The 25,331-nt window shown below is 37.8% G+C and overlaps 2 protein-coding genes across 4 annotated transcripts; both read right to left on the bottom strand.

Annotated features, from left to right (window-relative positions):
* Positions 1 to 14,178: 14,178 nt before the first annotated feature.
* On the bottom strand, positions 14,179 to 17,054 carry LOC130464294 (uncharacterized). Of its 3 annotated transcripts, none has more exons than XM_056833780.1 (10): positions 16,946 to 17,054; positions 16,399 to 16,821; positions 16,021 to 16,296; positions 15,709 to 15,921; positions 15,276 to 15,622; positions 14,986 to 15,189; positions 14,787 to 14,894; positions 14,628 to 14,709; positions 14,453 to 14,544; positions 14,179 to 14,337 (listed from the first exon to the last, which is right to left on the bottom strand). In XM_056833780.1, the coding sequence occupies exons 1-10, from the start codon at positions 16,949 to 16,951 to the stop codon at positions 14,295 to 14,297; spliced, it is 1,794 nt and encodes a 597-aa protein (XP_056689758.1). In that variant the 5' UTR covers positions 16,952 to 17,054; the 3' UTR covers positions 14,179 to 14,294. The 3 variants fall into 3 exon arrangements, with proteins under 3 accessions (XP_056689758.1, XP_056689757.1, XP_056689759.1); XM_056833779.1 differs by having other exon boundaries at positions 14,443 to 14,544; XM_056833781.1 differs by lacking the exon at positions 14,787 to 14,894 and having other exon boundaries at positions 14,443 to 14,544.
* On the bottom strand, positions 16,986 to 25,026 carry LOC130463545 (uncharacterized). The gene is made up of 6 exons (XM_056832705.1): positions 23,746 to 25,026; positions 19,279 to 19,362; positions 17,677 to 17,983; positions 17,352 to 17,582; positions 17,052 to 17,245; positions 16,986 to 17,004 (listed from the first exon to the last, which is right to left on the bottom strand). The coding sequence occupies exons 1-6, from the start codon at positions 24,012 to 24,014 to the stop codon at positions 16,986 to 16,988; spliced, it is 1,104 nt and encodes a 367-aa protein (XP_056688683.1). The 5' UTR covers positions 24,015 to 25,026.
* Positions 25,027 to 25,331: the final 305 nt, after the last annotated feature.

Genomic DNA, 25,331 nt, shown 5'->3' on the forward strand with positions numbered 1-25,331 from the left:
CTTAACAGTGTGTTAATACGGCAGACGGATGAGAATGCGGGACAGAGAGAGAAGCTTCGGTCAATACTCAGACTTAGGACTTTAGGTAGGATTTTGTGTGTTATTTTCCGGATTTCAGGGGCCCTATTTATAGTGTAACATGCCAGAATAAGATAAGTTCGAAGAAATGAGAGTTTTCTAAAACGCATGCTGCAGCGCTAGAAATTTGTAGCGCTCTGATCAAGAGCGTTACTATTTTCTATGTAGCGCTCTAATAAGGAACGCTGTTATTTTCTAGCGCTCAGCAAGGCAGCGCCAAATCTGTATTATTACAGCTGGATTAAAACTTTATCTTTGTGTGATTGGGTGAGAGCTAAATGGTAACGCCGGAATATTCTGGCGCTGTGTTTGGTACGCTGGAAATATTGTAGCTTATGTATGCCTAGCGCTAGATATTTCTAGGGCTGGTGTTTTACTTCCACTTTTCCACACTTAACCGATTTGATCCGAATCTCACTCACGGTTTTATCTCTTAAGAATACTGATTGAGATGCAACTCCTATTCTTTATCCAAGGATCAATTGTGGTGCAACTTAATCACTTGAATATTTATCTTATGCGGTTACCATTCTGGGCAGCAGTTAAGCATAGCAGTTACTATAAATAGCAGTTTCTTAAAATGGAAATATGGTTTTGGGATTGTCAGTCAGTTACTGGTTGTTCGTCGCATGTATTAGGTTATGACAAATATAAAACATATATTTCACGCGGAAAAACCATAAAGCCAGGAATCCAAATTAATTGCCACATAGTCAATTAGCATAATCTAGGATACATACATGTGACGCGTGCCTTCCCTAGCTGCTCCCGAACCGAACAAGAACAAGTTTAGGACTCGTTCGGATCCGCCTTAGATTCAATTAACTAGAATTTAGCCTAAGGTTTTATGTTATTCGTACTTAATTATTTGGCAAATTATTAAGCTTAGTTTAATATTAAAACTATATGAATACTTGAGAATATGATGTATATAAATTGTGATTTTCATCACCTATTTATAGGGTAGGATTATCGGAACTAGAAACCTACTAGGATTCAATTTATCTAAATCAATTAGAATTAGACTTAAATTAACCTTTAATTTTAGTATTTAGTTAAACAACTAACTCTGGTAGTTTTAGGAAAATAATCTAACCGGACAAATCCTAAGCAACCGAGGATTCGAGGTTTGCACTAACCACACACACTAGCAGCCCACGAGGGGCGCTGCAATGCGCGCGCGGGGCTCGGCCCAACAAGCAGTCACGCGGCCCACAGCGTGGGCGCTGCTGCTGCTGGCCTTGCCTTGCTCGGCTGGGCCTGGCCTTGCCTTGCGCTTGGCTGGGCCTGCCTTGCTAGGCGGGCTGCTGCTGTTGCTGCTTGCCTTGCGCGGGCTTCGCTAGGCGCGGGCTTAGCTTCGTGCTGGGCCTTGCGTCTAGCAAGCTCGTCCGATGTTTATTTCGTACGTTGCGTTCCGATTTATTTTCCGATTCCGGAATTCATTTCCGATTCGAACAATATTTAATATTTCCGATTCCGGAATTAATTTCCGTTTCGAACAAATATCTAATATTTCCGATTTCGGAATTTATTTTCGATTCCGATAATATTTCCGATTCCGGCAATATTTTCGTTTCCGGCAATATTTTCGATTCCGGCATTATTTCCATTTCCGATAATATTTTCCGATACGTACCATGTTTTCGTTTCCGGCAACATCTACGACTTGGATAATATTTATATTTCCGATACGATCCATATTTCCGTTTCCGGCAATATCATCGTTTCCGGAGTATTCATAATTGCCTTTTGACGATTTCAGCTCCCACTGGAACCGAGATCCGTCTATTCCAAATATCCATAAATGGAGTATTTGATTCACTTAAATACTTGATCCGTTCACGTACTATTTGTGTGACCCTACGGGTTCAGTCAAGAGTAAGTTGTGGATTAATATTATTAATTCCACTTGAACTGAAGCGGCCTCTAGCTAGGCATACAGTTCACTTGATCTCACTGAATTATTAAATTGTATAATTAATTAATATTGAATCGCATTTATTAGACTTAGCATTGAATGCATACTTGGACCAAGGGCATTATTTCCTTCAGTCTCCCACTTGTCCTTAGGGACAAGTGTGCATTGCCTAATTCCTTTGTCGCTTGATGCTTGCTCATGAACATAAGGTAAGATTTGTCATCCTTATTATGTCCAGAGGTATTTCTCGGTTTCAGAGTTCAACTGATCAAATAAACAGATAATCATAGCCTATGATTCATCTGAGCACGACCATGCATTTGACAGTTTAGCTCTCCGAGTGGCCTTGTACAACTTTCAGCATCTCATCCCGATTTATGGGAGGACAATCCCAATCTTACGATCTTGAGATTAGACTTCGTTTGATAGGTGATTACCCGAGCGTTGCCGTTATAGCCTCCTTTTACGGTGCGACGGTGGACAACGTCAAAGTAACCAGTTCTCAAACAAGTAATCTCAAATCACTCAGGTATTGAGGATTAGTGTCTAATAATTTTAATGAAATTTACTTATGAAAGATTTTCATCTCTTACAGTAAAGTTTCATAGGTCTGTCCGATACTAGTCTTATCAAAGTAAGTATCTATGTAAATGATTGCGATATTGCCATGTCCACGTAGTTCAAGAAACATAACTACTAGTCATCTTGCATTCTAGTCGTCTAACGTTTTCTATGCGTCCATCTTTATAGAAAACTCCGACCAGGGACCATTTTCAACTTTTGACATTCAAGTTCACTTGATAGACATTTCTTAGTCATAGGACTGGTCCTGACAGTCTATCTTGAATATATCGTCAAATTGAAGGGACTCATCATTTAATAAACCACAAATTAAATGGAAAATGAACTTTATTCATTTATATGAATGGTTAATCAATAACGTTTTACAAAGTATTAAACTCTAAAACTTTAAAACATTAAATAAGGACATCAAAGCCATTCTCCAACATGCTTGATTCCTATAGCTGCAGTGTGCGAGTTGTGCTTCGCTTGCGACATAGGTTTAGTTAATGGATTTGAGATGTTTTCGTCAGTTCCAATCTTGCTTATCTCGACTTATTTTCTTTCAACGAACTCTCGTAGAAGGTGAAATCTACGAAGTATATGCTTGACTCTCTGGTGGTGTCTAGGCTCCTTTGCATGTGCAATAGCTTTGTTATTATCACAATATAGAGCTGTTGGTCCTTTAATGGAGGGGACTACACCAAGTTCACCTATGAACTTCCTTAGCCAAATAGCTTCCTTTGCTGCTTCATGTGCAGCAATGTACTCCGCTTCAGTTGTAGAATCCGCAATGGTGCTTTGCTTAGCACTTAGCCAGCTTACTGCACCTCCGTTGAGGCAGAAGACAAACCCAGACTATGATCTGAAATCATCCTTGTCGGTTTGGAAACTTCCGTCCGTATAGCCTTTAACAATTAATTCATCATCTCCACCATAGACCAGGAAATCATCTTTGTGCCTTTTCAGGTACTTCAGAATATTCTTGGCAGCAGTCCAATGTGCCTCTCCTGGGTCTGACTGGTATTTGCTCGTAGCACTGAGTGCATACGCAACATCCGGGCGAGTACATATCATAGCATACATTATTGAACCAATCAATGATGCATATGAAATCACATATAAGTGCTTTGACTAAGTCCAATCATCCTTTTAGATCTATCTCTGTAAATATTGATGCCCAGTATGTACTGTGCTTCTCCTAGATCCTTCATCAAAAAAAAAATTCCCAAGCCAAATCTTGACAGAGTTCAACATAGGAATGCCATTTCCGATAAGTAATATGTCGTCGACATATAATACTAAAAAAGCAATTTTGCTCCCACTAACCTTCTTGTATACACAAGATTCGTCTGCGTTCTTGACGAAGCCAAAGTCACTGACTGCTTCATCAAAACGTATATTCCAGCTCCTTGATGCTTGCTTCAATCCGTAAATGGATTTCTTGAGCTTACATACCTTTTTAGCATTGTTTGGATCCTCAAAACCTTCAGGCTGTGTCATAAACACAGTTTCTGTTAAAACGCCGTTTAAGAAAGCGGTTTTGAGATCCATCTGCCATATTTCGTAATCGTAATATGCAGCGATTGCTAACATTATCCGAGTAGACTTTAGCATTGCAACTGGTGAAAAGGTTTCATCATAATCCACACCGTGGACTTGCCTGTAATCTTTCGCAACCAATCTAGCTTTGAAAACTTCTAGTTTCCCATCCTTGTCCTTTTTCAGTTTGAAAACCCATTTGCTTCCTATGGCTTGATAGCCATCTGGCAAATCGACCAAATCCCAAACTTGGTTTTCAGACATGGATTCTAATTCAGATTGCATGGCTTCTTGCCATTGCTTGGAGCTAGGGCTCGTCATAGCTTATTTATAAGTCGCAGGTTCATTACTTTCAAGTAATAGAACTTCATGGCTCTCGTTCGTCAAAATACCTAAGTACCTTTCCGGTTGAGACCTATATCTTTGCGATCTACGCAGGGTTATATTTCTAGATGGTTCCTAATTCTCACCAGATACTTCTAAAGATCTCTGAGTTTCAACCTGAATGTCATCTTGAGCATTATCTAAAGTTTGTTGTTCGACTCGAATTTCTTCGAGGTCTACTTTTCTCCCACTTGTCATTTTGGAAATGTGATCTCTTTCCAAAAAGATACCATCTCGAGAAACAAACACCTTGTTCTCAGATGTATTGTAGAAGTAATACCCCTTTGTTTCCTTTGGATAGCCTACAAGGATACATTTGTCATATTTTGGTTGAAGTTTGTCTGAAATTAATCGTTTAACGTATACTTCACAACCCCAAATCTTAAGAAAAGACACGTTTGGAGGCTTTCCAAACCATAACTCATATGGAGTCTTTTCGACAGCTTTAGACGAAGCTCTATTTATAGTGAGTGCAGCTGTGTTTAGTGCATGTCCCCAAAATTTTATTGGAAGTTCGGCCTGACCCATCATTGATCTAACCATGTCTAGCAAGGTTGTGTTCCTCCGTTCTGACACACCGTTCCATTGAGGTGTTCATGGAGGAGTCAATTCTGATAGAATTCCACACTCTTTCAGATGGTCATAGCTCAGATATTCACCGCCTCTATCAGACCGCAGTGCCTTAATCTTCTTTCCTAACTGATTCTCTACTTCACTCTGAAATTCCTTGAATTTGTCAAAGGATTCAGACTTATGCTTCATTAGGTAGACATAACCATATCTACTGAAGTCATCAGTGAAAGTGATAAAGTAGTTGAAACCACCTCTAGCATTTGTACTCATTGGTCCACATACATCTGTATGGATTAAACCCAATAGTTCAGTTGCTCTTTCTCCAACTTTAGAGAAAGGTTGCTTTGTCATTTTGCCAAGTAAACATGATTCACACATACCATAATCCTCTAAGTCAAATGGTTCTAGATCGAATTCCTTCCTTTTGAAGTCTTTCTATGCGCTTCATGTTAATATTGCCTAATCGATAATGCCACAGATAGGTGAGATCTGAATCATTCTTTTTGGCCTTTTGGGTATTTATGTTATAAACTTGTTTGTCGTGATCTAATAAATAAAGTCCATTGACTAATCTAGCAGATCCATAAAACATCTCTTTAAAATAAAACGAGCAACTATTGTCTTTTATTAAAAAGGAAAATCCCTTAGCATCTAATTAAGCAAGAAATAGAAATGATGTTTTTAGTAAGACTTGGAACATGGAAACATTCTTCTAGTTCCAAAACTAGCCCAGAGGGCAACGACAAATAATAAGTTCCTACAGCTAATGCAGCAATCCGTGCTCCATTTCCCACTCGTAGGTCGACTTCACCCTTGCTTAACCTTCTACTTCTTCTTAGTCCCTGCGAATAGGAACATAAGTGTGAGCCACAACCTGTACCTAATACCCAAGAAGTTGAATTAGCAAGTATACAGTCTATAACAAAAAATACATGAAGATGGAACGACCGTTCCGTTCTTCTGATCTTCCTTAAGCTTCAAGCAATCTCTCTTCCAATGCCCCTACTTCTTGCAGTAGAAGCATTCAGATTCAGAAGTGGGTTGGCTCACCATGGTGCCGCCAACTTGCTTAGTTGGGCTGGCCTTCTTTCCACTTTTCTTAGCATTCCTCTTCTTATCAGATTTCTTGAACTTTCCCCCACGCACCATAAGCACATCTTGCTTATCACTTTTGAGCGTCTTTTCAGCGGTCTTCAGCATACCGTGAAGCTTAGTGAGCGTTTTGTCCACACTATTCATACTGTAGTTCAGCTTGAACTGGTCATACCCGCTATGAAGAGAATGGAGGATGGTGTCTACATCCATTTCCTGAGAGAACTGCTGATCCAGCCGACTCACATTCTCAATGAGTGCAATCATTTTGAGAATATGTGGTGTAACACCCCGACTTCTAAACACCATTAATTAGGTTAATTATCTTTAATTAGCAGCGGAAACCCTAATTTAGTCGGAGCGTCACTTGCCGTATCTCCCTCGTGGGAAATACAAGGCGACATAACATTTTTACGTTTACTGACTACTATTGAGTAACAGTAATTATGCTTCACTTCCATTAATTCTTTAAAATTTACATTGAAATCTAAGTAAACCTTAATAAATATTTCTAACAAGTTTAGACATTAATTTATTAATCTAACTCAAATCGTGAAATCAAACTTAGAGTTTAATTAATACATCCCTTTATTACTAATGACATAGTTATCTTTATTAAACATCGATCGTGAATTTGATGGTTGCATCCTCACTCTAAGGCATCCCATGATCTTCTTCGTACCAAAAACAAAAGCAACATCGTGAGCCGAGGCCCAGTAACATACTACCCTAACAGCGTAAACTCATTTCAATTCATTTTATTTACTTTGCAATCAGGGAGAATAGAACATAGTAAAACATTTTCATAAATGCAATAAAACATCATTTATAACTTGAAACTTTGATAGTTCCCATTATCTTTCATAAAACCTTCTTTTTACTTGGTAACTGACAAGTTAGCCTTGCGGGACGTCTCCCACCTTGCGATAGTCCTCAAGGAGCACTCTCCCTTGTTGGACATACGCCCGTACCTAAATAGTTTCTCTTTTAGCTTGCGGTAACCCTCAAGGAGCACTCTCCCTTGTTGGGTGTCCCGCGGTACGGCGGTACGTGCACGACCTAGAAATAGTAACCCCACTAACTGCCAGAACCGGTTACACTTGTATTTATCATGTTTTGTATCTTATTAGTAACTCATAGACATCGTTCTTATAAAATCATACATAAACATGCTTGAATATAATCATCATAAAACATACTTTGTAAACACATTTCATATCCCACAATCCAATAAAACACATCATTATAAACATATTTCATAAACTCATAAAACACATTTCATAAGGGGATTGTGGGTGTTAGCAATAGATGTTACCTCAACCGTAGTTAATATTTCCTGTTCGATGGACCGTTCTTCCTGAGCTCCGAGTTCGATTTCTTTCAGAATATTAAACCATCCAATTAGTTATTAACGATTAATATTAATACTTTATAGTAAGTTTATAAATAATTATAAATAACGAATTGTAATAATAAAAATTATAATTTCATAGTTTTATCGTTAATATTATTATTAATCAAAATTTCAATTAAAAACTAAATTTTTATTTTATAAATCGATTTACATGAAACATATTTATTTTTGTTAATATTAGCTAGTAACTTAATTTTAGTAAAATCGGTAATTTAAATATGTTTTCCTACCTGAAAAATAATGAGTAATTTATTAGTAATTTATTATATAAACATATATTGAAACATTTTATCAAATTTATTTAGATAAAAAAAAAAAACATGAAGGATAAGTTTATAAATCTGAAAATAGTAATGGAGAATGAGCTTACCAAAACCCATTAGAATTTGGGCCCATCCCTTTTTATTTTGGGTTAAAGGGAACAATTCACAAGTCAGGAAATTGGTTTCATGACTTTGTGAATGTCGAGCAGAGGGGAGGGGCAAGCAACAGGCACGAAAGAGAGGAAGGGAAGAGAAGGTGGCGGCTGAAGCCTGGGCGGTACGGCGGCGCTAAAGCGCTCCGGCGATGGTGGTTGAGGGCAGTGCGACGGTGAGAGAAAGGAAGGGGGAGCACGAGCAGGGCGGGACAGGGGAGAGAAACAGGGGAATTGGTGGGGGTGACTTGGAGCGGTTCTGGGCGGCGACTATATAGCTCGCCGGAGTATGTGGGGGCGGGAGTTGGTTTACAAGGTGGTGGGGGAGGTTGGGAGTGGTGGCGCGACGTTGGTGGTGCCGCAAGGAACAAAGAAAGAGTGAGGCAAGGGAAGGGAGTTGTGGAGCTGCGAGGAGAGGAGGGAAATAAGGGGTGGCTGTGACGGTGGTGGGTGATCGAGGTGGTGCTAGGCAGCAGGGGTAGTGGTGATTGAAGGTGGTTTTGGTGGCGGCAGCCACCGATGGTGGTGGTGGTTCGAAGCAGAGAAGGGAATGAAAACTTGAATTTGGTTTTGGTTTTGATTTTCTGATGTTGAATTCCAATTGGAATTAAGACTGATTTGTATAGTCAAGAAGAGTGAAAGATAAGCTGAAATCCTTGAGGAGCAAGGCATGAATCAAGACTGAATTGAGGGAAGGAGAGGAATGAAGAATTTTCTTCATTCTTGCAATGTACGTGGAAAGCAAAGAGAAGAGGAAAAATGGAATTTTTGATTTTCTAAGGGCATTTTTGTAATTTTACACAGTTGGAATAAATTCAGAAATTGGGTTGCCATTTTTGGAAACTACTAAAAATAGAAATGTTAAGCTAAAATAATTCTTTATAAAAATATCGTTAACGAAAAATAAATAAATTTCCGTTTATAAATTTATCGTTTAAAATAAATCGTAAAAACGTTTAAAATAACGAAATTTTTAAATTATTTCTAATAATTAAAACGAAATTACGTTAATAAAATATTATTAATTTTAATAAATCGAGTTTAAAAATTTCGGGGTATTACATTCTTACCCCCTTAGAAAAAGTTTCGTCCTCGAAACTTGAATTGATTGTTGAAAGTCGAAAATATTTGAATAAAAGTACGATATTTTATTTTAAAACCAAGATCTCACAATTTCATTCCAATTCCGACAATGTCTAGCCTTCATTCCGCCATCTTCTTTAATGACTCCGCTTCAACTCGAGACCTAGAATCGAAGAGTAAAGAATACAAAAGGGGCAAAATTATATGTTGATCTTAATCGTCATTAAGGTCAATTATATTCCGCCGTCGTCTTTTGTATCTCTACTTTACTTCATAAAATAGGATCAAGGAGCAAAGAACATAAAAAGGGGCAAAATTGTTAGCATAGACTAGACTCCCATTTTTTTCTTTGTGAGATCCCGTTTGAAAATATCTTCCACTAAAAATTGTAATTTTTAATGCAAAATTATAATTTTGAAGATATATAATGAAAATAAATATTTATCTAACAATTTTAATAGCCAAAATTTATTATAACAATCTCGTACTCTGAGCTCAGGAGAACTTCCATCGAAGGCGGCTTCCATGTAAAAAGATTAGTTATTACCAATGCAATCATGACATCATAAACATAATCCATAAAGTATATCATAATTCAAAAATTGAAATTTCACTATAAGCATAACATTCATATTATAATCATTTGATCTAACACACAAGCATGGTTGATTCATAACACGTTTACATAAAACATCGCGATTCGTACATTATATCATTCTTAGGCGACTATTTGGAGATATTGCGTTTTCGTTTGTTCTTGAGCTTCCTTGCTGCAGGAATCTTTTCGTTGACTTTCTTTATTCGATTCGTTTTGATTTCGATCTCCGCTCTTTTCTTCTACGTTGAATAACTTTGTTGACTACGTTCGTTGCAGGGGTTCGAGTCAATCACGTGATAGAAAATACATCGTTGGACATATGACTTCGGTCGTTACTTATTCTTAGTATTTCAGGTAGACAACCCTCGTATTTCGCGGATAATGCTAAGTCATCAAATGTGCCTTTATCAGAAACAATATATCTTCAAGAAAACTTAGTTCAGACTACCTGGTTTTATAGACATGTCATTTTGTCGATTTTCTATTCTCAATTTCATTGCATTCCTCAATCATTCATAACTCATTTCGAATTTCATAACATTCATTGATATCATCAACCTGATACACAGACTAATTCTTGATAACTCATTTTGGTAGAATCCTCAAAGCTTTATATGCAAACTCAATTTCGTCTTTTCGATCACCACCAAAACATGTTTTCCCATAACATTTTGCAAACCTTAAATTATCTCACTTAGCTTTCTTTATGGAGATTATCAAGCATCCTTTCAGATAAATACATAAAAACAATCCTTATAAATTATGCGGAATGGTAATCTAAGAATTGATTTCAATCATAACTTCAATGCTTTAAACCTCGATTTAATTGTTGATTTGCCACTTACGAAATACAAACTCATGCTCTTTCGATACTCTATCATTCAATCTTTTGATATACTAATTCCTGATAACTCCTTTTCATAACATCCTCAAAATCTTATTCATATGTCAACTAAAACGGGTCTTCTACCCTAACTCATGTGGTTCATAACGTTTATGTATAACTTCTTAGCTTCCTTAATAGAGGCATATCAATCATCTTTTAGATACTAGACTTTTGTACTTATACCCAAAATATTTATCATGGATAACACACTAGTGGAAAAAATACCTGTTGAGGGGGGCATTTTGGGTTTATTGAGGCGAACAAGGCCCGCTGCGACAGACGTAGCTTCAACAGCTCAGTGATCTGTTGAGGCGGGCTTTGTTCGCCTCAACAGGTGATCTGTTGTGGGGGGCTTTAAAAAGCCCGCCTCAAAAACCTCTACAGAAAGCGCGAAAATAAGGACCTGTTGAGGGGGGCATTTAAGAAGCCCGCCTCAACAGCCTCCTCTGTTGAGGCTCACTTCTTAAATGCCCCCCTCAACAGGTCCTTATTTTTGCGCCAAAAGTTCATATGTTGTTGAGGCGTACATTAAAAGCCCCCTTCAACAACATTAATTTTTTTTTTTCTAAATTCTTTTAAAATATAAAATAGGCGGCAATAACCACAACTAGATATATACTCCATTGAGTATTGAAACCTGTACCCAATCAACACCAAAATAGCAAAGGTATGAATCTGCTTATCTTTGATAAATAAATCATTACATTAACTTCATTTATATTAACCCAACAGAGCAAAGCGTATATATAGTACGTATGTTTACAATTTTTAAACACCTAGCTAGTCTAACAAATTACAACTAATATTAACAACTAAAGACAAAAGGCTAGAGAGCTAATCTAACAAATGTCGCTAATCCAGCCACTTAGGTCCCTTTAGATCATGCATTACAAACCTTAAGTAAGGTCGTGTTGACTTTCTTCCAATCGACTCGATCCCTAGCCTGCAAGTTGCATGGAAGGAAAATATATATGAGTACCAAAGTTTACACTCACGATATTGTCTTTACATTCCATTGAAGCATAAAATTAAAAGATATAGTTGCAGACTATAGAGATAATTAAGTACGTTGTTGACCTATAACGACCCAATGAGCCTTAAATGTGCATACGTAGATTAGAATGAGTTTTAGAAAGTTAAAGCTATGTATATTAGTAATGTAATAAGAATCAAATGAGTCCTTAGGTTCTTTAGTTCAAAGTTGGGAGCGGAAATGTCATTTTAGCTCTAAACATGACCTATAATGACCTAATGAGCCTTAAATGTGCATAAATAGATTCGAATGAGTTTTAGAAAGTTAAAACTATGTATATTAGTCATGTAATAAGAATCAAATGAGTCCTTAGGTTTTTTAGTTCAAAGTTGGGAGCGGAAATGTCATTTTAGCTCTAAACATGACCTATAACGACCTAATGAGCCTTAAATGTGCATAAATAGATTCGAATGAGTTTTAGAAAGTTAAAACTATGTATATTAGTCATGTAATAAGAATCAAATGAGTCCTTAGGTTCTTTAGTTCAAAGTTGGGAGCGGAAATGTCATTTTAGCTCTAAACATGACCTATAACGACCTAATGAGCCTTAAATGTGCATAAATAGATTCGAATGAGTTTTAGAAAGTTAAAACTATGTATATTAGTCATGTAATAAGAATCAAATGAGTCCTTAGGTTTTTTAGTTCAAAGTTGGGAGCGGAAATGTCATTTTAGCTCTAAACATGACCTATAACGACCTAATGAGCCTTAAATGTGCATAAATAGATTCGAATGAGTTTTAGAAAGTTTTAACTATGCATATTAGACATGTAATAAGAATCAAATGAGTCCTTAGGTTTTTTAGTTCAAAGTTGGGAGCGGAAATGTCATTTTAGCTCTAAACATGACCTATAACGACCTAATGAGCCTTAAATGTGCATAAATAGATTCGAATGAGTTTTAGAAAGTTAAAACTATGTATATTAGTCATGTAATAAGAATCAAATGAGTCCTTAGGTTCTTTAGTTCAAAGTTGGGAGCGGAAATGTCATTTTAGCTCTAAACATGACCTATAACGACCTAATGAGCCTTAAATGTGCATAAATAGATTCGAATGAGTTTTAGAAAGTTAAAACTATGCATATTAATCATGTAATAAGAATCAAATGAGTCCTTAGGTTTTTTAGTTCAAAGTTGGGAGCGGAAATGTCATTTTAACTCTAAACATGACCTATAACGACCTAATGAGCCTTAAATGTGCATAAATAGATTCGAATGAGTTTTAGAAAGTTAAAACTATGTATATTAGTCATGTAATAAGAATCAAATGAGTCCTTAGGTTCTTTAGTTCAAAGTTGGGAGCGGAAATGTCATTTTAGCTCTAAACATGACCTATAACGACCTAATGAGCCTTAAATGTGCATAAATAGATTCGAATGAGTTTTAGAAAGTTTTAACTATGCATATTAGACATGTAATAAGAATCAAATGAGTCCTTAGGTTCTTTAGTTCAAAGTTGGGAGCGGAAATGTCATTTTAGCTCTAAACATGACCTATAACGACCCAATGAGCCTTAAATGTGCATACGTAGATTAGAATGAGTTTTAGAAAGTTAAAGCTATGTATATTAGTAATGTAATAAGAATCAAATGAGTCCTTAGGTTCTTTAGTTCAAAGTTGGGAGCGGAAATGTCATTTTAGCTCTAAACATGACCTATAACGACCTAATGAGCCTTAAATGTGCATAAATAGATTCGAATGAGTTTTAGAAAGTTAAAACTATGCATATTAATCATGTAATAAGAATCAAATGAGTCCTTAGGTTTTTTAGTTCAAAGTTGGGAGCGGAAATGTCATTTTAGCTCTAAACATGACCTATAACGACCTAATGAGCCTTAAATGTGCATAAATAGATTCGAATGAGTTTTAGAAAGTTAAAACTATGCATATTAATCATGTAATAAGAATCAAATGAGTCCTTAGGTTTTTTAGTTCAAAGTTGGGAGCGGAAATGTCATTTTAACTCTAAACATGACCTATAACGACCTAATGAGCCTTAAATGTGCATAAATAGATTCGAATGAGTTTTAGAAAGTTAAAACTATGTATATTAGTCATGTAATAAGAATCAAATGAGTCCTTAGGTTCTTTAGTTCAAAGTTGGGAGCGGAAATGTCATTTTAGCTCTAAACATGACCTATAACGACCTAATGAGCCTTAAATGTGCATAAATAGATTCGAATGAGTTTTAGAAAGTTAAAACTATGTATATTAGTCATGTAATAAGAATCAAATGAGTCCTTAGGTTCTTTAGTTCAAAGTTGGGAGCGGAAATGTCATTTTAGCTCTAAACATGACCTATAACGACCTAATGAGCCTTAAATGTGCATAAATAGATTCGAATGAGTTTTAGAAAGTTTTAACTATGCATATTAGACATGTAATAAGAATCAAATGAGTCCTTAGGTTTTTTAGTTCAAAGTTGGGAGCGGAAATGTCATTTTAGCTCTAAACAGAAGCAAACAGAGGAGAAACACACAGATGGAAGTGAAATTCTAAAGACCACCAGATCAGAATTCACATGCAACAGCAGCAAGACCAGCAGATTAGTATTCAAAGCAATAAATTAGCAAATCCAGCAGACTTATAATTATGGAAAAATTAAAGAACTTTACCAAATCCATGAAGATATAAACGCTTCCATCTTTGTGTCTAAACAACCTAAGTAAATAAATACTCGGTTGTAAAAAACTTAGCCCATTGCTCACGAACCACATCTATTTCCTCATCGGTATAAGGCGCATTTCTTGGAGTGTAAGCCTGAAATAAGTAACATGATAAGTAATGCTACTTGTAAATTAAGAATTCTACTACGTAAAAGTACTAGTATTAGTAGTTCAACTAACATATGGTAAAAGAACGAACATTGTCTAACCGCTCATCAGTGTTATGGTGTAACGTGACTATTTCATGCATGAACTTCATAACGTAATAGCCACACTCGCGGGCGCCGACTTGTTGAGCACACTGATTTGGAGATAAATCATAAATTATATATCCAAGTAGTTACCCAAAAAAAAAAGTAAAGCTAATTAGTAAGCATGATATACCTTTACATGGAAGCCTTTCAACCCCTGCATAGTCGCTCTATTCGGACAAATCCCATCATTAAACTTGTACACTTGGTATGCCCTGGAAGTTGAGTAAAACTTCATGAATCTGATTCGGCACGAAAAGAAATAACTTAAAAAGAATTGAAAGTAACTTACAAACACAAGATTCCCCATGCACTATTTTCTCGGTTGGAACCTATCGCAGAGTCGAAAATATACGCACAACCTCTACGTAGGTCTAACACGTACAAAATCCAATGATTTCTGCATTATATATAAATGTTATTGCAACCTTATGCATGAAATAACAATAACATAGCTATTTACCAAATATCGATCAATCTCTAACACTTACTCTTGATGGTATGGGATCAAAAACCACTTGGTAATGTTAGGATCACCCTTCTTCTCCTTTTCAATTTCAGCATTGAAAACTACTTTCAAATACATTGATGCAGCCTGAGGGTTGGCCTTGATTCTAGAGCTTGACATTGCCTCGGGACAAACACACCCAATCTGAGAGTTGTCAAATGCAAAGGTGTGTTCGTGGAATAAACACCTACAAAGTAAATGTATAATGCAAAAATTTCAAAAACTATTATAGTTGACAAAACCAAAAACAAAAATATCGATGGAAAAGTTTACATCATATAGACTTGGATCACTGAAATGTTGAGGCACGCCCCTCTAAGGAACTCTTCAACGTCAACCTCATTTACATAAGTTTGTCGATCTTCGTCATAATGCCAAACCGAAGCGGGCAATGGGATTGAAGTATTTTTATATACATCACCGGGCGCCGTATTGATGATAAACTTCAAATAATTGCATGATGGGCCAAGACCTTGAATTGTGTCGTCTGCCAAATTTTGCTTCTTACTTTTGGCGGCTGATTCTTCAGTTTTACGATCACAACTACCTACCATCTCTTTGGCCGTCTTAGAGTTCTTCGACTTCGATTTCGACTCCAACTTATTTGAGCATGAATTTCCCTGTAACAATAATGTTAAGCTAGCATGAAAAGTTCAGTTTTGATTTCAGTGTTGAAGCACAGGGGAGTGGGAAGCATATGGTTTACCTTGGCCGTTAACTTCAGTGTTGTCTTCTCTTTGGACCCTAAATCAAGTGTTGCCTTCTCTTTGACAATTAATTCTGTTGTCTTATCTTTGACAACTAATTCTGTTGTCTTCTCTTTGACAATTAATTCGTTTTTCTTCTCTTTGGAGCTACCAACCACCTCTTCAAAAATCTGACTCCTGGACTTCTTTGTTGGGCGTGGAGTAGAGTACTCCTAAACAGAGGTAGAAACCAAAGGAGTTCAAGGCTCTGAATCTAATTCTAAACAGATGCATAACGCAATGAATGACAATTAATAATAAAAAAGTTATACCTCGTCTTCTTCGAAAATCACCAAGTGAATTGGCCATTGCACAAAACTAGCAAGAGCCCTGCCTAAGTTATTGAATCCATCTCCAGTAGGTACCGGAAGAGTGTCATCATCATGTCCGTCGTAAATACAATCAACTTGGACCTTATAATGACTAGGCTTCATCGATCTAAAGTGTTGGTGCAACGAACCATCCAATGGGTACGCCATACCATCTGCCACTATCACTTTGTTACCCAAAACTTTATCCTCAAGGGCAAGACGACATGGAGTTATGGCCTTCACAAATAAATTTACAAAATTTCAGAAATCACTACAAAGTACAATATTAAAAACCTAGCTAGGGGTGTTTTGAGTGTATGCACTATAGAGAATATATACCTTCAGCTCGCGTGGTTGCTGCGATGAACTCGGACAACAGGTTACGAGTGCACGGTTAACATCAAACTCATCACTTACAAGAGCAGAATCAAGTGCGGGGGTAGAGAGGGTGTGTAGTTGACCGGTTGCTTTCAATGTGGCTAGTTGGTTTTGGAGGGCCTCCGCCACCTTTCTCTCTAATTGATCTTCAAACTCCCTTCTCACCGAAGCTCTGATTGATTCGATAGCCTCCGGTGATGGTTCAATATGGCCACATCTACTACTTCGGTCTATTGGACCGAAAGCAACTTTGTAACCGACATTAACTCCACCTGTTGCCTTGACACGCCCACGGTGATCCTTTTTTCCCATAGCCTTGGTGAGGGCATCTTCTCCCTGGGTGAATGAAATATTTCCTTTTCCCTCTTCTTCTATGTACTCCAACTATAAGAATTAGGAAAGTAAAAATTAGATGGTATACATGATGGAAAGGAGAAGCAATCTTAGCAATAGAACTAGGAATTAGGAAAGAAAAGGATATAGAACGTAAAATTTCATATGCACTTACAGCCATCTTAGCAATATTTACGGCTTCTTTATCATTCGGGTCAACTTCCCACTTTCCCTCTTTGTTTTTAACTTGATGAGCCAAGATCCACTCTACTGATCTAAACTTCTTAAATATATCTGGCGCTGTGGTGAGTGATGAGGTCACTGAGGAGGAGCCACTTGAGAGGGTTAAAGCTGCCTCTGGCGGTAGTCGCCCATCATTTATCCACTCTGGTCTCTTTCTAACATAACCCTTTTGGCCTGTGCGATGTGGGTGCTTGTTTTGTAATGCACTTTTACTTGCTTTTTCTCTACGAACCTGTCAAAAAACACATAAAGAACATGTCGAACATTTAAAGATGGCAACAACAAACTAATCATATAATTATATAAAAAAATATCTAGCAAAGTAAATTCATTATTACCAACATCTCCGGCTTGTTTCGTTCTATCACAAATGTTTTCCAATCATCCTCTGTGATTTGATGGTAGATGTCCCAAGGCATGTCATTTGTCTGATGTTTCGGCATTTTTTCTTTCTTAGTTATCCAACGCCGCGTTAACCTGGACTTGAAAGCTCCAAAGCGTTTCGCCACACACATATGAAAATATTTTTCTCTCCTTTTAGCCGGATCATCAATAATGTGGAACAGAAGCTGTTAATTTTATGGATAAGAGATTGTTAGAAATGTATGCTACACAAATAGATAATCTAGGAGAATACAAATCAAGTTTTTATTCAATGTTTACCTTGGTCTCCTCCCAAAACCCCTTCTTTGTGTGTTCATCTAACGTTGAATATTCTTTCACATTAATGTTAATTCTAGCAGCACAAGACCCAACTTGCTTCCCGTATTCTCCTGACCATTCTCCATCGGGGATTCCATATTGATTATACTGAAGATGCATAGGCTTTTTGGCTTGAACTCCTTTTGACGGACCACGGAATTTGGTCTTTTTACTAGTGTTGGTACCTTGTGATTCCCCCGTAGGATGACTAGCTCCATCAATTCCCTGTATTTCATTATCACGATGATCATCCATGGTAGCTACGGTCCTGCAACAAAGAAAAGAGAGCAATACTTAGTAAAGGGAGCAATACTTAGAAAAGAGAGCAAAATGCTACAATTGGCCATTTACAAAGCTATACCTAAAATAATGGCCTTATGGTATTACACCTAACATGCAAAACAATCCCAAATCAAACCTCACCTAAAAAAACAACCCAAAAAAAAATCATAACTCACCAGTTCTACGCACTGATCTGCACAGCTCAGATCAGAACTGTGCAGATCAATGCACAGAACTGATCAGAACTGACCAGTTCTGTGCACTGATCTGCACAGTTCTGATCTGAGCTGTGCAGATCAGTGCACAGAACTGATCAGAACCTGACCAGTTTTGTGCACTGATCTGCACAGTTCTGATCTGAGCTGTGCAGATCAATGCACAGAACTGATCAGAACTGACCAGTTCTGTGCACTGATCTGCACAGTTCTGATCTGAGCTGTGCAGATCAGTGCACAGAACTGATCAGAACTGACCAGTTCTGTGCACTGATCTGCACAGTTCTGATCTGAGCTGTGCAGATCAGTGCACATAACTGCACAGTTCTGGGCAAAATGCTACAATTGGCCATTTACAAAGCTATACCTAAAATAATGGCCTTATGGTATTACACCTAACATGCAAAACAATCCCAAATCAAACCTCACCTAAAAAAACAACCCAAAAAAAAATCATAACTCACCAGTTCTACGCACTGATCTGCACAGCTCAGATCAGAACTGTGCAGATCAATGCATAGAACTGATCAGAACTGACCAGTTCTGTGCACTGATCTGCACAGTTCTGATCTGAACTGTGCAGATCAATGCACAGAACTGATCAGAACTGACCAGTTCTGTGCACTGATCTGCACAGTTCTGATCTGAGCTGTGCAGATCAGTGCACAGAACTGATCAGAACTGACCAGTTCTGTGCACTGATCTGCACAGTTCTGATCTGAGCTGTGCAGATCAGTGCACATAACTGCACAGTTCTGATCAGTGCATATTCCTTGTGCTACTTGCAGTTCTCGTGGATTGATAAAATGCAATATATGTCAAATTTGATTCCTGGTCTAATTTGATGATTCTGGAGTTCAAATCTTCACCTTCAAACATGTAAATTACACCATACTGTAAGCAAAGTATCAAATTGTAAACAAAGTCATCTTCAAAACGGTTTTTATGTACTTATCCATCATCAACCACCAGAAAGCAAACATCAGAAACTAAGTTACCAATCACAAAGCCATGCAAACAAGAACAGGTAATTGATATTATTAGACAAAATGTACTGAAAACTAACCTAGGAAAATTCAACTGCAATTTCTGCAACCTGTGCTTGGAACCTGGCTCACATAAGAGGATACGACATTCACCAAGTTTACACCTGTGTGAAAAAACCAGATAAAGTTAGTCAAGTTATTAGAAGTATCAGACTCTCAGTAACTTAAATAGGAGGGATAAAGTAGGAGACTATCACTGCAATTCCTCTTCACAATACAAGTGGCAATTGATTGGGGTTGAATTTTTAGAAAAAAAAATATGAATTAATATCCACAAGTATCCTTCACTATTCAAATTTAAGTAGTCAAGATAACAAAAATTCCAAGGCGCACAGGCTTTCAGATATGAATAGAAAGAACAAAGTCAAAAACTTCAACAATGCATCAGAAGTGAAGCCCGAACTTACACATGTATGTTTCAATTACGATTCGTAACCCATATTCCTTCCGTATGATCTGTACGCATATGATTAGTATTATTTGCATCCTCCTCTTCTGGCAATGGTTGAACAACCATTGGTAACGGAGGTGTGTCATCATACTCATCATACTCATCTTCATCTACAACATCATCAATACCCAAAATATGTCTTTTTCCTTGGGCAACAACACGCCATCTAGGATCAATATTGTCAACCACATAAAAAACTTGCTTAGCTAGTGATGCTAGAATGAATGGCTCGTCACTGTCACTTAGTCGATCAAAATTCACCAAGGTTAAACCCGGGAAAATTTCATCTCGCTTCACACCATTTTGGTTGTTAGCCCACTGACACCGAAAAACAGGGATCACAAAATAGGTATAATCAAGCTCCCATATTTCTTCGATAACACCATAATATGATTGTGTTGAATCAACCGGCCTTTTATCCTTAGCGCTTGCATAGACCCTAGATGATGCAACAACCTTTACTCCACTATTTTGCACTACACTCTTTTCATCTTGCCTTCTAGTGTAGAATGTGAACCCATTGATATCATATCCTTCAAAAGATCGAACACATAGTCGAGGACCTCGAGATAACCACTTGATCGTATCAGAAACATCATGGTCTTGTTTCTTTCCAACTTCCTTCTTAAACCATTCAATAAATGTGCGATTATGTTCCCGCATCAACGCTCTTTCCTTCAACTTAGGATTACAATGTTGCAATTCAAGCAGATGCTTTTCTAAATAAGGATGAACCTCTGTAAGATGCTGCAACACACAAAGATGTGCCTTCTTCTTCCTCTCCGATGGAGGAGATATCACATTTTTACCAATTACTCCCTCCCCTGCGAGCCTACCAACATGTCGAGATTTTGGAAGTCCTATTGGTTCAAGGCTTGACAAAAACTCAGCTAGATATCCAGAAATCTCTTCTTTAAGGACTCCCCGAATGATACTACCCTCTGGATTAGCCGGATTCCTTGCTTTGTCCTTTAAAGTCTTAAAAAATCTCTCAAAAGGATACATCCATCTTAAGAACACCGGACCACATAACTTGACTTCGCGAACTAAATGGACAATCAAATGCACCATTATATCAAAGAAAGAAGGCGGAAAATACATTTCAAATCGACATAGAGTTTCAACAACATCATTGTGCAAAGCATCCAAAGTCTCCGGATCAATCACCTTAGCACATATGGAATTGAAAAACAAACAAAGTTTTGTTATAACATGTCTCACGTGTTTCGGCAATATCCCACGAAGTGCAATTGGCAAAAATACATTAATCAGTGCATGACAATCATGAGACTTCATACCAATCAACCTAAGGTCCGAGAGAGACACTAGGCGCTTAACATTCGACGAATATCCCGAGGGAACCTTAATGCCATGTAAGCACTCACAAAACTTCTTCTTCTCCTTTCTCGACATTGTGTAACACGCTGGAGGCAGAAAGGTCTTTGTACCATCCTTTTTTTTAACAGGCCACAAATCTGGTCGAATATTCTTCTTTTTCATATCTTTCCGCACATTCTCATTGTCCTTGGTCTTTCCTGGTATGTTTAGCAAAGTCCCGATGATAGCATCGCACACATTTTTCTCAATGTGCATTACATCGAGACAATGCCTAACCGACAAATCTTTCCAGTAGGGAAGATCCCATAATGGAGACACTTTCTTCCATAAAACACCCTTTTTAGACTTGGACTTGAAGCACTTACCGTATTTGGTTTCAACATTTTTGATACGTTCATAAACTTGTGATCCTGTCAAAGGTGTACGAGCTACTCCTTCCTCGGTGAACCCATTGAATTCCTTCTTCTTCTTACGATAAGGATGATATCGACTAAGGTGCTTCCTGAAATCTGGGTAGATATTTTTCTTGAAATGATCCAACCGTGTGGGCTTCATGTCCTCTTCACATATAGGGCATGCTTGTTCTCCTTTGGTTTTGTACCCAGACAAGTTTCCATAGGCCGGAAAATCATTTATGGTACAGAAAACCATTGCCCGCAATGTAAAGTTTGAGTTGGTGTGAGCATCGAACATTGGAACACCTTCATTCCACAACAATTTCAAATCATCTATGAGTGGAGCGAGATACACATCTATATCATGTCCTGGCTGCTTAGGCCCTGAGATGAGGAGTGACAACATGATATACTTGCGTTTCATACACAACCATGGAGGAAGATTGTAAATTGCAAGAAGAACCGGCCAAGTGCTATGCTGACTACTCAGAGAGCCGTATGGATTCATCCCATCTGTACATAGAGCAAGTCTCAGATTTCTAACCTCCTTGCCAAATTCAGGATACTTCTTATCAATAGTTCTCCATTGAGGAGAATCAGCCGGATGTCTAAGGAATTCATCTTTCTTCCTCCCTTCCGCATGCCACCTCAGATACTTAGCATTCTTCTTTACGGAGAACAAGCGCTCAAACCTAGGTATGATCGGAAGATACCACAATACCTTGGCGGGCGGTCCCCTCTTAGCTGAATTGGCCCCTTTACGCTTGTAACGCGACATAGAACACGTTGGACACTTATCCAAATTTTCATACTCTTTTCTGTAAAGAATACAATCATTTGGGCAAGCATCTATCTTGACGGCCTCTAAGCCTAAGGGATTCGTCAATTTGTTGGCATAATAGGCAGAGGTGGGAATGTCATTGCCATCGGGAAACCAAAGACCTAGTCGTTTCAATAATTTCGTGAAACTTTCTTCGGTCCAACCACTCTCCGCTTTCAAGTTGGAAAGTGATGCCACACATTCTAACAATTTGAATTTTGTACACCCAGGGTACAAAGGCGTCTCAGCAGCCTTTAATACCTGCTCGAGTATGTGAGGTCGTTCATTCAAGTGATCTTTCACCGCATCCATCATTTCATTTATTTCATTATCTTCTTGCTCATCATCATCCATCTCATTATTCTCAGAAATATCAGAATCACTCTCATCACTCTCATCACTCTCTGCCAGAACATCAAATTCATTCACACTAGAACTTGGACGATCAAGTATTTTCTCACCATGCCAAAACCAGACATGGTAATCTTGCTTAAACCCACGACGAAATAAATGATCCTCAATTTCATCAATATCAGCTAACCGCCTTACATTGTTACAATCACGGCAAGGACAATAGATCTTTGCGGCTTTCGTATTCCGTTGGTGTGCTAAAGCACATCTAAGGAACTCCTCAACCCCACTCAAGTATTCCACCGTAGTATGGTCACCGTACATCCAACGACGACTCATTTCTAATAACACAAGGTTTTACACAGAATTAGATAAATCAAGCCACAAATTCTTAATTTTGACACAAGAACTATACTAGCTTGGCATAAGATCTTTGTTCTCTAATGATGCAATCTTAATTTTGACACAAGAACTATACTAGCTTAGTTTCTGATGTTTGCTTTCTGGTGGTTGATGATGGATAAGTACATAAAAACCGTTTTGAAGATGACTTTGTTTACAATTTGATACTTTGCTTACAGTATGGTGTAATTTACATGTTTGAAGGTGTAATTTACATGCATGAAGTACTGTTTTAGCTTCTCAGTGCACTGATCAGTTCTGTTCTGTGCACTGATCTGCACTGCCCAGATCAGAACTGTGCAGATCAGTGGACAAAACTGATCAGAACTGTGCAGTTATGTGCACTGATCTGCACAGCTCAGATCAGAACTGTGCAGATCAGTGCACAGAACTGGTCAGTTCTGATCAGTTCTGTGCACTGATCTGCACAGCTCAGATCAGAACTGTGCAGATCAGTGCACAGAACTGGTCAGTTCTGATCAGTTCTGTGCACTGATCTGCACAGCTCAGATCAGAACTGTGCAGATCAGTGCACAAAACTGGTCAGTTCTGATCAGTTCTGTGCATTGATCTGCACAGCTCAGATCAGAACTGTGCAGATCAGTGCACAGAACTGGTCAGTTCTGATCAGTTCTGTGCATTGATCTGCACAGTTCTGATCTGAGCTGTGCAGATCAGTGCGTAGAACTGGTGAGTTAAAAAAAACTAAGATTTGGTTTTAAGTCCAAACCTTGGTCTGATGGCTGATTCTTCTATTGCAAAATGAGGAATAGATGGATATAAGGAAGACAGGGTTGAATAGCTTGGTCTGAAGTTCCTCGAGAACTGGCACCAAGAAGCATAAAACAGAACATCTACACAGTCCTGATTGAGGTTGTACACCAAATGCAGCGCTTTTTGCAATGATGCTTCATCTCCCTTGAAAATTAGAAGTAAGCAAATGCTATTAGATTTAGTTGAAAAGTAACAGAAAGGAAAAAGCTCCACATAAAATAACATAGCTATAGAATCTCCTAATTTGGTTATTAAAGTCCTTTCTTAAGTTAAATATCAAACCACAGTTTGTTTCCATGCAACAGGATGGATAACTGAATGAGCCCCTATGCATGCAACTATGCAAGAGTTAAGCTACAAGCACCTGGCACTACTCATACTCAGCCATAGTCAAAAGCCTTGTAAGTAGAACTAGTTAATATGAGACTGGTCCTCGGCAAAGGAAGAGGCACGGAGGTTTGCTGCGGACTGTGCATACATTTTCAAATTTTGACAGGTGCTCGACGACCTGGCTTGATTAAATTTTTAACCAAGAAACAAAAAAAGACTAAAAAAATCTCTAGGGGGGCAGACTAGTTTTTTTCACACCGTTAACATAATACTTGCAATAAAGAAGTGTTTACAATCTGCGTTATTATCAGATACTGTAGCAGGCTATATCAGGTACACCAGCTGGTTGCATCAGGTACACCAGCTGGTTGAGCTGCTGCGAGCCCAAACCACAGACCGATAAATCCAACCTTGACCGAAAATGCCATAACAACTAGTACAGGCAATGCAACCAAGTAGAAGGTGACAAAGTTTATTGTTGCACCTATTTTAGTCCTTGTTGAACCTGTCAAAGCCCCACAGGCAGCTGTCTATGGACAGTTTCCGATCTCACAAAACCCCAGAATAGGAACTCAACAATAGCAAGAGCAATATTGTAGCATAATAAAAATGGAACTAAAAGAACTTGAAAATCAAAGCAGCAGCAACAACAGTCTCCACTGTCATACATCAGAATATTGTAGATAAGCGTGTACAAAAAACATCACAATATACTATAGTGAATACATCAAGCTATGGTAATTTTAGAGCCTATAAAGCTACAATCCAATATCAACGATTAGTTTACATCATTAATAAACTATCAATATTACAATGAACACATGAGTATATTTTATGCAGACATATTTTCAACAGATTCATATCGATTCGCTCCACTTAAAAGTTCAAACACTTCATTTCATCTGCATACTTTGGATCGAGCTACTCACACAGCTTACATAAACCATCACCATAAAAGAGACCTTCATCATTTAGACACAAAACCCATATCACTAACTTCTATTTTGTAACTGAACTAGAAAAATTTAACCTAACATCTATTTTGTAACTGAACTAGAAAAACCACAAATATCAAACCCTAATTTGTAAATTCATCCAATATTGAAACATTAGCCTAAATTCTCTGCATAATCAACTCATTATGCTCAACTAATTGAAGAGAAACTGAATTTTAAGACCAAGCAAAACAAGAATCAATTATAACCTAACCTT

Source organism: Spinacia oleracea, chromosome 6 (genome assembly GCF_020520425.1).
Source record: "Spinacia oleracea cultivar Varoflay chromosome 6, BTI_SOV_V1, whole genome shotgun sequence".
NCBI classification, from domain to species: Eukaryota; Viridiplantae; Streptophyta; class Magnoliopsida; order Caryophyllales; family Amaranthaceae; genus Spinacia; species Spinacia oleracea.

Excerpts from the sequence above, each read along its gene's own strand:
- LOC130464294 (XM_056833779.1), bottom strand. Across the intron at positions 15,922-16,020 it reads TGATTTTCGAAGAAGACGAG|GAGTACTCTACTCCACGCCC; the intron begins GTATAACTTTTT and ends ACCTCTGTTTAG. Across the intron at positions 14,545-14,627 it reads TGAAAGGCTTCCATGTAAAG|TGTGCTCAACAAGTCGGCGC; the intron begins GTATATCATGCT and ends TCTCCAAATCAG.
- LOC130463545 (XM_056832705.1), bottom strand. The coding sequence starts at position 24,014 with ATGTTATTTTATGTGGAGCTTTTTCCTTTCTGTTACTTTTCAACTAAA. Across the intron at positions 17,984-19,278 it reads TTGCAGTTGAATTTTCCTAG|GACCGTAGCTACCATGGATG; the intron begins GTTAGTTTTCAG and ends TCTTTGTTGCAG. Across the intron at positions 17,583-17,676 it reads GGTTTTGGGAGGAGACCAAG|CTTCTGTTCCACATTATTGA; the intron begins GTAAACATTGAA and ends TAAAATTAACAG.